Source organism: Phascolarctos cinereus, unplaced genomic scaffold (assembly GCF_003287225.1).
Source record: "Phascolarctos cinereus isolate Bilbo 61053 unplaced genomic scaffold, phaCin_HiC Scaffold_4;HRSCAF=312, whole genome shotgun sequence".
NCBI classification, from domain to species: Eukaryota; Metazoa; Chordata; class Mammalia; order Diprotodontia; family Phascolarctidae; genus Phascolarctos; species Phascolarctos cinereus.
This window is the reverse complement of record NW_027555847.1, coordinates 45,027,777-45,042,703: the sequence shown is the minus strand read 5'-3', so window position 1 is coordinate 45,042,703 and position 14,927 is coordinate 45,027,777. Positions and strand designations below refer to the sequence as shown.

Genomic DNA, 14,927 nt, shown 5'->3' with positions numbered 1-14,927 from the left:
GAAATTTCTGTAACGTATCTATTTTAGAAAGATGGCCCATTCTTTATAGGCTCTAAAAATTTCTGCTCTCTTTCCTACTTGGATAAATAAGAGTTCTGGGTAAATGATCTATCTTCTCTCTTACTGTGTCTTTTCAGAACAGTTTAGCAAACGGGCTCATTGATTCATTGGCTTAGCAAGCCAAGGGACTCAGAGACCATATAGTCTGATCCTCTGATTGTGTAAATGAGGACCACACAGGTTAAACGGCTTTCCCAGGATCCCCTGGATAGCAAATGGCAGAGCCAGACCTCAAACCCAGGTCTTCTGACTCCAAATCCCATATTCCTTCTGATGTACCACTTCAAATTTACATTCTTATTTTTTGGAAGGAATAACACAAAGCTATCTGAAACCACATTTAATGTCAACATAGCATAAGGTCTGTAGTTTTCCATAGTTCTACATTGCTCCTTCCAGTTCCTTAAAGATAGAACTCTGCCTGAGTGATCAAGTGAATGAGTGCTCACATTTCCACATAAAAATCTTCCACTATCTGGGTAGACATACAAACAAAAATGATCAACCACTAGTAATATTTGGAATTGCATTACTATTCATGGAAAATAAAAACATTTTCTCAGGGAATAAACAATGAGCATAAAATTTTAAAAAGAGACTTTATGACTTGTTTGGGAATCCATAAAAGGACTCTCAGACCATTTTGATCTGGCCTGCTTAAATTGGGTCATTCAATTTTTCTCCACATCCTGGACGAATACATTGGTCCATTTATCCAAGATCCAGCTTTAGGCAGGGAGCCAACATTTGGGCCTTGCAGTATAGATGAACAAGTTCTGGAATGTTCCCTACACATTTCATATATGTCAAAGGAAAGGCAATGGTCCTGAGAAAACAGTCTCATTATTGGTCTTGCGAATTAGTTACCCACTTTGTATCCCTTTACTTCGGATTCATTGTCCAGGGCTTTGACTTGATCCCAATTCAATATAATTTTGGAGTCAGATGAATTCCATATGATGTTTCCAGGGGGTTGACTTGGTGCTAAAAATTAAGATAGACGAAGTCATAGATTATTAAGTTTCAATATTTTCTGATGGATGTGTTCCTTACTAGAATCCTAAAGTGGAGGCAATTTAATGGGCAATTGCACTAATATGTATCTCCAAGGTCACTAAAAATCTGACGTGACATAGTACTGTAAATGGAAAAGGATTCAGTTGGCTGCCCAACATCTACAGCTAGGAGAGGTAGCCCTCGCTGATGAGATAAATGAAACCTAGACCTGTCTAAGAGCAACATGATTACCATGGTATTACCAAAGGATCAGACAGTAGCATAGAAATCCACACAAATGCATATATTTATGGAAATCTAAACCCAAATAATCACATGGGACCAACTTTCATAGAAGCAGAAACATGGCAATCTTGCTTCCAAACAACACGGACTTACGTGGCTTTTTTGTTGTCACATTGACAGTTACACTGTAGGGTCCAGTTCCAGCAGTGTTGTAGGCCTTGACAGCCAAATGATATAAAGCACTGCCTTTCAAATTGGTTATTTTCGTTGATGTTTGATTTCCAATCGTTCTTATTTTCCTAGCATTCTCTTCTTTATCGTCATGACTCCAGTATTTGACCTGAGAAAAGAAATGACAGAATGACTTAGGAATTCAAGCCCACTATAAACTTTCCCAATGGTGTACTTGAGGTAGCTCTGTTGTTTGATTAATCTAGAAGTGGTCCTGGACACCATTTTCTAAAGGGGCTTGCCTAGGACATGGCTTTAGCTGCTCCAATAAAACACATTTCTCCCTTGGATTCATCTATAATAAGGAAGACCCACTTTTGTTCATTTCCCCATAGTGAATTGTATTCTGAGATGGGAAATTGGACACTGTAAAATCTGACTCATTAAATACTTTGTTTCTAAGTTGTCTTCATGAAACATAGACATTCTCATGCCATTTTGTCAATGAGTACCCATATATGTGTATATTCACATATATGTATATAATACATAAATAAGCTCCTGAAAAACTAACATTAACATCAATATTCCATAATGGTTTTCGGTGTTTTTTCCTTCCAGTTCCTTAAAGACACAATACTGCACTAATGAGCTAGTGAATGGATGCTTCATATGCACAGGTGTGTATCAGTATATCAAAAGCAGCTACAATGAAAAATGAAGCTGTCTCCCCCAATCCCATTTGTACTTCTCATGTCTTTAGTTTATTCTGTTAGTAGCTGGGTCTTTAAAAACATGTATTCTTAAGTGGCTATCCATGCCCTCTCATCAGATGTCATATACATTTCTCATTTAAAATTACCTATTCATCAGAGTCAAAGCAAATGCATTTTTCTTACCTCATAACCCTGTATCCGTCCTTTACTAAATGACTCTAGGGGAGAGGACCAGAAAACTTCAATGTCTGTGGCAGACAGGCTTCTGGCAAAGATGCTGGGTGGTGGTTTAGTGGGTTCTATGGAAGGATGTGAAAAAAAGTTTTAATCTTGACAGAAATGATTATTTCTCTTATATTGATAACCAATTAACATTGGGGATCCAGGTTTTTTTTCTCTTATTTCCTCATTCAAAATCCAGTCTCTCAAGAACATTTCTGACCTTGCCCAAAAATTTACTCCACCTAGACCATCTTATCTAGGAGAATTTCTTATCCCACCGACTCAGTGCAATTGGCTAGCTATATGATTCTGGCCTGGAACTGACATCAAGATAGGGGAATATTTTCCCCTCACTGTATAGCTATGTCCCCCTTCTTCTTTCATCGCAAATTTCTATAATCATGTTAGGTGATCAGTACAAACACAATAGTAGATCTTTTTAGGCTAATACTAGAACACATATTAGTCACTGTAGTAAGATGCAAGTATAAGATTTGAGCTATTTAGCTTAGAATTTTAGTCCTTTCTATATTCCAATTTACTAAGTAAATGGGTATTTAGCCTAAATAGCCATTTGTCATCTGTCTGTTACTAGTTATGTATTCCTGTGTAAGATAAGGTCTTTTAATTTCTCACAATGGTATGGGGATAATTAGGCAATGATGTAAAGACTTGTGAAACCAAGATACAATTCTGTTCTTTAGCAGGTTTATATCATAACTGTCTCAGTTCTGTGTTAATGAAAAGGATTTCAGCACAATTAGTTATCTCAAAAGAAGACTGGTTGTGGTCTATCTTACAAATGCCTTAAAGAGACATCCACTTAAAGAGAGATACACTTTTACTAGGGGTTATTCATTTGCACATGGCTAGAAGTTGAAAATGTTTTATTATGGACAAATTATTTAATAAGTACTGTTCTTAAACTATATCTTCATACATTCCATTCCAACATCTTTTGTTACAATTGTAGTTAATATGGCAACTTTTGAGAGAGTCCAGTACAATTCATCTTCTTTTAAAAAGTGTTCTGTTACTGGTTCCTTAGTGGAATCTCATTCACCCAAAGCAGGAATGAACAATGCCAAGTATACAAACTGGATTCTAATTTTTGGTTTGTATTTGACTTTACTGGATATATCACCATAACAACTGGCTAACCTAAAGATGTAAATTCTCTGGTCTAAAAGGTTCCAAATTTAATTTTCTAACAGCAGAGATATAAGGTTTGAGCTAACTCTCACTAATTGACCTGGCTATTGGCAAAGTAAATTTAAAATTGTGTTAAGACCAATTTTATAAGAGATTTTTAGCAAGGAAAGGGATCTCTACAAGTGACCTTAACCAGAGAAGCCAGTTAGCTGGAAACTACTCTGAGACCACACCCAGATCAGAGGGCTGCATCAAAAGTTTCCAGAGAACCAGACAGCTGTGTGTATGAGATGAGACCTCTGAGCCTTAAGATTTGGTGGACCTATGAAATGGACAATTTTATTTATTTATATTTTTTACTCTTTGCTTTTTTCCTATGAATCTGTTATCTATAAGACCTACTGGCTAAAGGGAACTGTCCCCTTTTGGTCTTCTTTCCCCCCTTTCCCCTCACACTGTTTCTCATCATAAGCCCCATAGTTAGAAACCCTTGATAAAGTGTTTGTCATCAGTTAGTAATTCATTGAGAAGACAGCATCTCTTAATAGAATCAAATGGGGGAATGAGAGATATGATTATTTTTCTCTTCTGTTAATAACCAATTAATACTGGGGGATAGGGAAAAAATCCAGGTTTTTTTCCCTTGCTAGTTCCTTATTCAAAGTCCAGTCTCTCAAGAACATTTCTGATCTTGCCCAAAACTTTACCCCAGCCAGACCATATTATTTAGGTGGAATTGTTACCCCACCCAACCAGAAAACTTATAAAGAGAATTAATTTAGATGAATTCTCATTCATTGTGTTCTACTAAGACAGGTTTTGGGGGATGCATATCCTTTTTTCTAGATTGCCCTAACTAAGGTTGGTCAGGGTAGAAAGGACTAAGAGTGACATAATCAGAGACATATACCTAGCCCCTCACTATAATAGGTCAATCTTTCATTATAATATTCACTCTCTCATTAATTGTTAACCAATCAGAATTTATTTCTGCTTCTTGGGAACACCCACTCTTCCAAGGGTATATAGGCATCAAGGGGTCTTTGATTTATAAGAGAAAGCCAAATGTCTATCCTTTTATTATTTGCTAGGCATAATTAATAAAATGATTACCCAGAAATTATGTCTGTTGGGCTTTTCATACATCACAATTTCCTATGATGGGGCTTTCTCTATATGCAGCACTGATCTAGATGGGTAGGCCAAAAGCATTTGGAATGTCCATCTCTGAGCAGTTATATACATTTGTTCAAGGGCAAATAGATCTCTTTGTGGATGGAATTTTTTATTGAACATATGCATTTGATTCAATGGTACTAATTGCATTGATTATATGGATCTAGAGGTTAAGCTCAAGCACCATGTATATCAATTTCCTTTCAAAAGAGTGGTCCTGGTAGATGCTACCAACCCTGCTAAGAAGTTTAAGCTTCTAGGGGTTTTAACACATTTAGGGATAGATTTCAGGGGTCTATGAACTGGGATGAGGGAAAATTTGCATCTTCATTTCAATAAAAATATTTTTATTCGTAATTCCATAGATTTTATTTTATTCATTGGAAAACATGATTCTGAAAATGGGTCCATAGTCTTTATCAGACTCCCAAAGAGTACATAATAGAAGAAAGGTTAAGAATAACTGCTCTAGACCATTACAATAAAAACCAGAGGCAAGCATAGTATAGTGGATAGAATGCTGGACTTGCAATTATCAGTGTAAAGAATCTTTATGGGAACTTCCTGTCCCAGTATATCTTACAGAGATACCTGGTGAACACTGAGAGGTTAAGTGACTTGCCCAGGTGCACAAAGTCAGTACATGTCAGAGGCATAACTTGAATCTAGATCTTTCCAGCTCCATGGCCAGCTCCCTATCCATTAAGCCACACTGCCACTATAGAGCCTAACTCCCAGTTTTTTAGGTATAAACATTTGGGGCATTTTTACTAATGCTGGATCAATGCTTTTTTCCCCTTTCAAAAGTTTTTGGGGAGTTACAATGATCCTTTTATTTTTAACTAGATGTCATGTCTTTCAACATAGTGTTCATTACTCTATACTAAATGATAGGAATAAGGACTGGTTTTGTGATTTAATTAGCATAGGAAAGTCCCAGGTGAGGAAACTCCCTCTACCAACATAGGTCAGCACCTCTTCAATTTACAGTCTTAGAAAGCTTCCCAAGGCACCGAAAGGTTAAATGGCTTATCCAGGGTAACATATCCACTATGCGTCATGGTCAAGACTAGAGGCCAGATCTTCATAGCTTCAAGGTCAGGTACATACTACATACTCTCTCCACTCTTCCATGTCTCTCTTATGCTACATGAATCTAAGTTAAATTCCTTTGAAACTATCAATTATGTTCACATGTATACTAAGTAAAATCATGCAATTTGGGGGGCTATCATAGGATTTAATTACTTCTGACTTATCTTAAAAATGCAATGCAAAGTCTTTCATGGCTGTGAAGAAAAGGGCAAAAATCAGGATCACACATCAATCATCAAACATTAAAGACAGCGATCAGAGAAGAAAAGAACTTGCCCACACTAAACCCCATACCTTCTTCTGCAGAATACACCACTGTGACTGGACTGAAAGAGCCTTCTCCTTTGTTGTTGTAGACTCCCACTTTCACTTCATAGGGGGAGAATGGAGGCAGGCTCTCATTCCTGAACACGTATCTGGACGCATCTGCAGAAGCCAACACTGTCTGCATCCAGCTCACTTTGCCAAAGGGTCGAAATGCCACCACATACCCAAAACCTCCTCCATTTTGTAATTCTTCAGGGACAGTCTGGTAAAGAAGAGAGTGGGTATTCAGAATTAGCAAGAATCTTTTAGGATGCTAAGTCATTTCTCCTTTTCCATGCATTTTTTAGGGGGAAAGGCAGAGATTCTTTCCTTACCTTTTTAATGTTACTATTATTACTATGATTAGTACCTATATTATCACTATTAGTAACATACAGTGGTATATTGTTAATAAGTTATAAATGGTTTAATGTCTGTTATGTACTAATAATAGTAATATATACTATATGTTAGTATATAGTTATATATGCATCATGCATAATTAAAAATAAAATCAACATAGTATATCATAATATAATCATATTATAATATCTATAGTATGTTAACATGATTATATTATAAGTTATATATAGCATATTATAATAATATACTATTATATTCTATATAATATAGTTGATAATATAATATATAGTATGGAATATATCACAGAATATTATTATAATATTGTAATGTAATAATATACTATAGAATATAAACATGCTTATATTATATATATGTCTAATACACAAAGCATATTTTAATAACATATCATGTTACTATATCCTATAGTACATTATTAAGAGTAATAATTATTATTACTATTATTACTAGCATATTGCTATTACTAATGACTAGGTATATTACTATGACTATATCACTATTGGTCATATTATTATTAATATTATATTGCTATTAACTATATATTGTTAATATATTATAAACAGTAATAATATACCCTAGTATATTATTACAATTATCTGTATCCAACAGACATGTAGTAATTTAAGATTTAGAAAGTATTTTTCTCACAACTCTGGGTTAGAGACATTGTGGTGCAGTAGGAAGAATGATTAAGTTGGAATCAGAGGTCCTGGGTTCAAATCCAATCTTAATCACTTGCTATCTGTGTGATTCTGAGTGTTTAACCTTTCTGGGTCTTTGTTTCTTTTTTCTGTAAAAATAGGGTGTCAGAGTAGATAACTTCTAAAGTCCCTTTCAGCTTTCAAGCCATGATCTACAATCCAATGATCTATGATCTAGGTGGATTATCTCCACTTTGTTGCTGTTCTTTCTTGTTCTCAAAGAGGACCAACTGAATGAACTGGATTTAAGTAAGGCAAAGCTGTGCAAAGTCAGCCTCATTCTCTCCTCCAGAGTCATCTGAGTCTAGTGGCAGGACATAAGATGACTGATGATGGCTCAGGATGCAGTGGGTAGCTTTGGTCTTTCTAAATTAAGATCTTTCCCAGGTCTCAGTTTGTCTGAGGCAACACCCATTCAATGACTATGCACTAGGTGAGAACTGAAATAAAAGATAGCCTAGTTTACATCACAAAAGTATTAATCTGAGAGGGGAAGACCCTCATAGCTTCTGGCCAGAACAGAAAATGGTTGTTCTTTACAATCATTCTAAGCCATCAATACCTAAATAACAGCTACCTGAGGCTTGGGCTGGGGATTATTGTTGGCCACTCAATGAAAACTAGAGTGATTTGGGTTTAAAGGCTAGTCAGCTAGATAGTTCCATTTGAATCACAATAGAATTTTTAAAGCCTTTTTTTCAGAGTTATATTTTAAGAAATCATAAATGAAAACTGTGGGACAAAAAGTACATTGTTCTAGCTTTTCAGGAAAAACGAACAAACCTTTAAAAACTCTAGCCCACAAGACCCTCCAAGTATCTTACAAAACATAAGTGACCAAAAATTATATTCTTATGGCCAGAACACCCACGTGTAAGGGGATGGTGCCCCAAATGGAGAGAGGGACCACATGTGGCAAGGGAAGGAGGAGGAAGAGGGAGGAAAAGGAAGAGAATGAGGAGGAAGTGAGGAAGAAGAGGAGGAAGAGGAAGAAGAAGAAGGAGAAGGAGAAGAAGGAGGAGAAGAAGAAGAAGGAGGAGGAGAAGAAATAACAGCATTCCCCAACTTGAATTGGCAGGTTGGGTTCCCAGAGGGCAGCTGCTACTACTACTCATAGATAACATGGCAATGTTCTCTTAAAAACCTGGTTCCCTCCTTCCCACAAATCTGCACATCGATGGAAAGACTAAGCTTAAACTTAGACCATAATCGTAGTGAGGCACACTACAAAGAGAAAAAGACTTCCAGAAGCAAGTGTTGTATGAGCGAATCTTCACTTTATACAGATGAGATAACTGAGGTTCAGGGTGTTAAGTGACTTGCCAATCATCACACAACTAGTTTGTGTCAGAGCCAGAACTCAAACCAAGGTTTTCTGACAACAAAAAAGTGTACAGTACTACCTCTGTCAAGACAACAAGTAGGAAAGAGGAGAGAGTTGGCCATGGAAGGGACCTTAGAGACCATCAAGTCATTTTACATATGCAGAAACAGACTTCATTTTCATTATTACAAAAAAAAAAAAAAAAAAAGAAAAAAAGGGTTTGTATTAGAGACCTCACTGAATCCTTTGCCCTAAGAATACTGAAGTTTGCATAGAAATTCAGTGACCACAGGTAGAAAATAGTGGGCCTTCTGACTTCTTTTTCAGGGCTCATTCCACTAGACAACACTGGGCATAAATTTGAATGCATATTTTCTTAAGGCCATTTTCAAGTTCTTGGTACTTTTGGGGCTGACCCTATAGCACATATCTTCCCTCAGCATGCATTAAATACCAAATCTGATAAAGAGAATCCTGACCTATAGTATTCACTGACTGGGGAATCTGACATGTGAAAATTATCTGGGGAGTTTCTGGTGCTTTGATGGGTGGGCCAAACATTCATATTTTCACCCAAGAGCTTTGGGTAAAAAGCAAGACAGTGTCCATTCTGCTGTTACAACTAAAGAGCCCTTTGAGTTAATATAAACCAGAGAGTAACTGGTTTCTCAGTTCTTAGGGCTGGTTTTCAACTCAGTAGTTGAAGCATATGGCTAGAGGGTGAATGATTTCTATGGCTGCTAATGGTGCTGTCCCACTGGATAAATGGAGGATTTTAATTTCTGGGGCTGTTGTCTGGAATCCTTCAACAGCATTGAAAACCCTTTAGAAAGCCCCCCTAAAAATCAATTTTTAATAAATTGGTGACTAACCTTCCTCCAGGTTTCTTAAAACATTCCCTCATAACTGATGGCTGGAGCAGCATTAAATTTTCCAATAGCAAATGGCTAGGAAATCATGCCAGTATGCCAGATCTATTGCTCACCTTCATTTCAATTTAATCTATCACACAGCAATTCAAGAAGAAAAGAAAAAAAATGATTTTCACAGCACCAGTCTCCGTTAATATTTTTCACTTGCATTTCTCCCCCCTTACTTTTGTGGTTGGTTTTTTTCATGATGAATCGAATTAAAAGACTTGCTTCAACACTTGCTTGGGCAGGTGCAGTCTTTATGCATTGACCATTAGCGATACATCAGGGAAGTTGAGCACCTCAAGTGCCCTTTCAGCTGCCTGGCAGAGAGGGGATGGGAACTTTACAACAATGATTTGAAAAGAGAAAAATAATACAACAGCTCCAATAATTAATTTATGTTCCCTTTGCCCTGTGATTTATTTACCTCCCAGGTTATGACCAGCTCAGATTTGCTGCCTCCACCTCCACTGACGTTAGCTGGGGTGACTTCAGGGACTGTGCAGAAGACAAAAAACAAGTTAGGTCATGGGGAAAAGCCAACTGAGTTCTGTGAAGGTCAGCCAGTTTATGTGACTCACTTTAAACAGTTACTGTGATGCATAGGGGCAGTGATGGTAACTCCTTGAACTTTCACTGCAGAGACCAGAGATTGGGTCATCAAAGGAGTGGTTTTGGGCCACTATTAGAAAGTGAAATGTGCCAATGAAATTGCTATTAATTACCTGTTTCCAATTTGACACGGTACAGATGTTTGTTTGATATGTCTGGTTGAAAATTCATTGATGTCTCAAAAGCCTGAGTGGTTCCATGTGATGAGGAAAGGACTGAGATTCAGATTCTAATTAAGTAGTTAAGAATTTATTAAGCACTACTCAGCACTGTTGGAGACTTACAAAAGACATGAAAAATAGAGACCCTGCCCTCAAGGAGCTTACACTCTAGATGGCGTGATGGGACATATATAAATACCCGTAACATGAGATCCATCGCAAAACAATGCCAATGAGGTCAGAATGCTACAGTACAGACTAAATGTGTAAATGCAGCAAGGTTCCATAGTACAGGAGTAATCAGAGTTGGGGTGGGATTAATCAGGGAAGACTTCCTGAAGAAGGTGAGTTTTGAGCCAGGTCTTGAAGGATGTGATGGGCAGGGGTTGACCACTGGCTCACTGGGTTTAATCTCTTTGGACCCCCGTTTTCTCTGTAAAAGAGGGGAGATGATACTGGTTTCCTCTTCCTCAGGATTATTGAGAGGAATCAATAATACTAATAAATAAAAATTCAAAGTCAATACCGTAAAAAATAAAGAGCATGTAACAAGAAGATGATTCTGTTAAATGAATGAATAAAACCAGGATTTAAATAAATCTGGTCCCTGATTTGGTGAGGAGAGCTGTACATTTCCAACTGGACAATGCTAATGAAACAGACCTTGGCGTGATTCTATAAGCACATACATAGTCCACGGTCTTGAGCTCTTAGATGTCGTGTTCAGACCCTTGTGTGGGCACATAGCTTAACAAGAAGTTATACATAGAGGAAAAATAATGGACTATAAATAGCCCCGATTCATTTCTTTTCTGCTCACTCTGTGCTTCCTTGACCTCCCAGGGACGGTCCCATGAACTAGGGCTGCCTCAAGCTGAAAGCTGGATGTGAGCACACAGAGAGCTAGGCTGAACTGCTGACTGAATTGACAGGATGTTTTGATGGCTAGTTCCCTGGGAGTAGCTTATGCAGTAAGAAAATGTCAGTGAAAAAAAAATCTATAGAATTGTTACTCTGTGGCATTAGTGATTGTGAGGAGATGACCTTATTTGGAATAGATTTTTTTTTTCACCCTATTAGAAGGATGTTGAGGCTAGAGTACAGGTGAAGAAAAGAGTCAATGCTTCTGGGAGGAAGGCCAATAACAATGCATTTGCAAATATAGCCATGGGATAGTGTCTAGTGAAGCATGGGAATAGAATACTTGTTTTGAGACCTCATTTGCTCTGCTAAGCTGCTTCCTGACTAGCTTGTTTTCTGTCCATTATAATCTCTCAAAGGGAAGGGTGAGCTAACACAGTGCCTCATTACAGCCTAAATGTATAGAAAATTAAACACCTTTTCCCCAGAAAACAGTCTAAGAACACTAGAAACATGAGGTTAGCAATTCTGGGCATTACTCACGGGCTTCCTCAGTTCTTCGTTTCTCTGAAGGTCTGCTTGGTTCCCCAATTCCAATGGTGTTGGCCGCAACGACACGGAATTCATATTCAACCCAAGGGTTCAGGCCCACCACAGTAGCAGTAAATGTCCTCCCATCAATCAGTTCTGGGACTGAAAGAAAGCACAGATGGGTACATTTTCACTAATTTCTTTGGCAATGGAGAGGAACGTGGTGGGCAAGAGTGGTGTGGCATGAGAAACAAGGAATTATGCAGGAGAATTGCTTTAAAGATGTCATAAAGGAAACATGAGTGAAAAGGGAGGGACTGGTTAGGAGGTGAGAATCAGAAATAACCTGAGAGGTGACTAGTGGGTTCTACTGGTATTGTCCTAAGGTGAAGAGAAAGTGATGATGCCCTTCAGAAAACTGCGCAGACCTTATCTCTGGTGAAGTTATTGGTAGACATCAGCAAGAGTCACACAGGTTAGGCAGGAGGGCATGGGTTGGGATTGGTATCATCAGAGGGAATGTCCCTATCTGTGAGATCACAGACCTCTATCAAGCACCCACCAAACCTCAACATTGGAATGCTGATTTATCCAGTTTCCAAGTGTGTTAATGGGATGGCTACGTTATTCAAGACAGTCAAATGGATTATGGTGGAATGGTATGAAGAGAATCTGAGGATGGGTTTTGGTTGTGATACTTATTACCTGTATGTCCCTGGGCAAGTCATTTAATTTCTTTCAGCCTCAGTTTCCTCATCTATAAAATGCAGATAATGATACTTATAGACTCTACCTCAGGGTTGTCTGTTATATAAATGTCCCAGACTTAAAGTTTGATGGTATGGATCATCACAATGGTCACTGGAGGTAGACTTTACTTTCATAGCACTTTGTATTTTTAAAAAAAGATTCATACATATGAATATGCAGTGTGGTCTAGTGGGAGTTCAAATCCTTCCTCTAATAGTCACACCTCATTAATATCCTCAGTTTCCTCAGTCAGTTTGACTCGAGGGCTGGAGGGTGGAGTATAAAAGTCTCCTAAACTCTCATTTTAAAGAGGGTCCAGAAGTATAGCCAGCTCTTCATTTTCCACCAGCTGCACTGCCTGGTTTCGACTACGATACTACATGATTCCACCATGATCCTATTCCTTTACTGGGTCCCCTTCGTCCCCTCCCCAGCTTTTCAGCTTCCTTTTGTGTCCTGTTTTCTCTGACCGTAATAATAATAGCTAATATTTACATAATGCTTATTATGTACCAAGGACCGGACTCCTGGAAGGCAGGGATTCACTACCTTTTTCTTATTTGTATTCCCAGCACGTAGTACAGTGTCTAGCACTTAGGAAGTGCTTAACAAGGGTTTATTGCATATTATTATATCATATACTTGCTAGCCATGGAACCCAGGACAAATTCCATAATTTCTCTGTGCCTCAGGTACCCCAAGGACATGTCTAATAAGTCATGGACTGCCTCAATCTGCATCACTGGGCAGAATTTTCCACAATGACTAGATGTGCTTCACATATATCATCTCAGATGAAACTTGTATGAGTCCATGGTGGAGGCAGATTAGGTCTTATCCTCCCTATTTCACAAAGGTGGAAACGGATGGACAAACAAAGTGTTTTGTCAAAAGATAGGACCAGGACTGGAAGTCAGTTCTGACTCCTAGTTCTATGATGTTCTCATAATAATTACAAAAATAATTCATGTTTACACACAGCACTTTAAGGGTTGTAGTGCATATACAACAAAGGACACTGTGAGGTAGTGGGTGTATGTCAATATCTATTATTTCCATTTTGGAGATGAGGAAATTGAGGCTGAGAGAAGTTAAATGACTTTCCCAAGATCATCACTAGCAAATGTCAGAGCAGGGCTCGCATATCGATTCTCTTGGTTCCATTACGCTACAACCCATTGTCTGTACTAAAAAGTTAACCCTTCCATTAACCCACATAGAAGCTGAATGACTCAACAATCTAGCAACCAGACATCTGAGAAAAACAGTCTTCAAATAAACACAAAGAGCCTGGGCCTGGAAGCCACCAAAAGACCCACTCTAGCTCACTGATTCAGCCAATACCTATTTGGTAGAAGCCATCAAAACCACTCTCTTCACTAATTCTTCATATAGTAGAAAGAATATTGGACCTGGAGCTCAGATTCCAGTTCTGTTGCTTACTACCTTTTGACCAGACAAGTTACCATATCTCTCTGGGTGTGCCTGGATTTTCTTATCTATAAAATGAGAGAATTGGTTTAGGCGGACACTAGAGTCCCAACTACCTCTAAGTCTATGATCCCAATGATTCAACTATTCATTTATTTGACTTGTTACATTGATTTTGTGTATACAAAGAAATCAGTCAATTCAGTGAAAGAATGTGTCAATAAAATCTGGTTTTTGTTTGTTTTGATTTTAAACTGTGGTTCTGTATCAAAATTTCTCCATTTATAAAGTGGATCTATGTTTATATGTATATACACACATATACATAGAGGGGGAAAGACATGTATTTCCTAATTTGTCCGTTTTATAGATAGAGAAATTTTGTCACAGAACCACAGTTTAAAACCAAAGCATACATAATATGTGTGTATATATTATATATATTTTGATTTTAAATATATATCAAACATTTTACACACTTACACACACACACACACACACACACACACACACACACACACTCCTAGAACATTAGAATTGGAAGAAAAAAATTAAAGACCACCAAATCTACACCCTGACCACATCTAATCCCATTTTATAAGGAAGAGAACTTAGAAAAAGACATGAAGTGGGCCTCATTCTAGGTGATGCAGCTAGCTAGTGAGGGTAAGTGAAAGACTTCTTGTCCTTAGTCCTGGACATGAGGCTGGTCTCAGGAGGTCACCTTGTCTAAGGACTGGTTTGCCATCACTTGATCCCCATATATAGATCACTTCCCAATGCTGCTGAACCAAGTTACCTGTACTGACTGCTTGCCAGCCCACGGAAAATGGTGTTCTGGCCTGAATGACATACATTGTGACAGGGCTGTGGTTATCTGCTCCTGGCCTCCAGGACAGCTGGGCGGTGGTATCTGTGATTTCATCGATAGTCACGGCCTCTGGTGGGCCTGGGGGACCTGAGAGAAGAAATAGATAAAAAATGATGAAAATCTCTAAATTGAGGTTCTAGATTGTAGGAGTGTGATACGTAAAAAAGCAACCTAAATTAGAAAGGAAGAGAAATTGTCTTAGTCATGTGATCCCTGAGTCAATTCACCAAGTTAGCAACCTCCCCACCCC

At 38.0% G+C, this 14,927-nt stretch overlaps 1 protein-coding gene across 2 annotated transcripts in view; it reads right to left on the bottom strand.

Annotated features, from left to right (window-relative positions):
- The window catches only part of LOC110195628 (contactin-4), a 1,139,396-nt gene that overhangs the window by 14,278 nt on the left and 1,110,191 nt on the right, over positions 1 to 14,927 (bottom strand). For both annotated transcript variants that reach the window (XM_020968471.2, XM_020968474.2), the window contains 7 exons: positions 14,606 to 14,764; positions 11,638 to 11,787; positions 9,888 to 9,958; positions 6,129 to 6,363; positions 2,373 to 2,488; positions 1,456 to 1,642; positions 932 to 1,044 (listed from right to left, as the gene is read on the bottom strand). In XM_020968471.2, the coding sequence (XP_020824130.1) occupies positions 932 to 1,044; positions 1,456 to 1,642; positions 2,373 to 2,488; positions 6,129 to 6,363; positions 9,888 to 9,958; positions 11,638 to 11,787; positions 14,606 to 14,764 (1,031 nt within the window). The remainder of the gene's footprint in view (positions 1 to 931; positions 1,045 to 1,455; positions 1,643 to 2,372; positions 2,489 to 6,128; positions 6,364 to 9,887; positions 9,959 to 11,637; positions 11,788 to 14,605; positions 14,765 to 14,927) is intronic.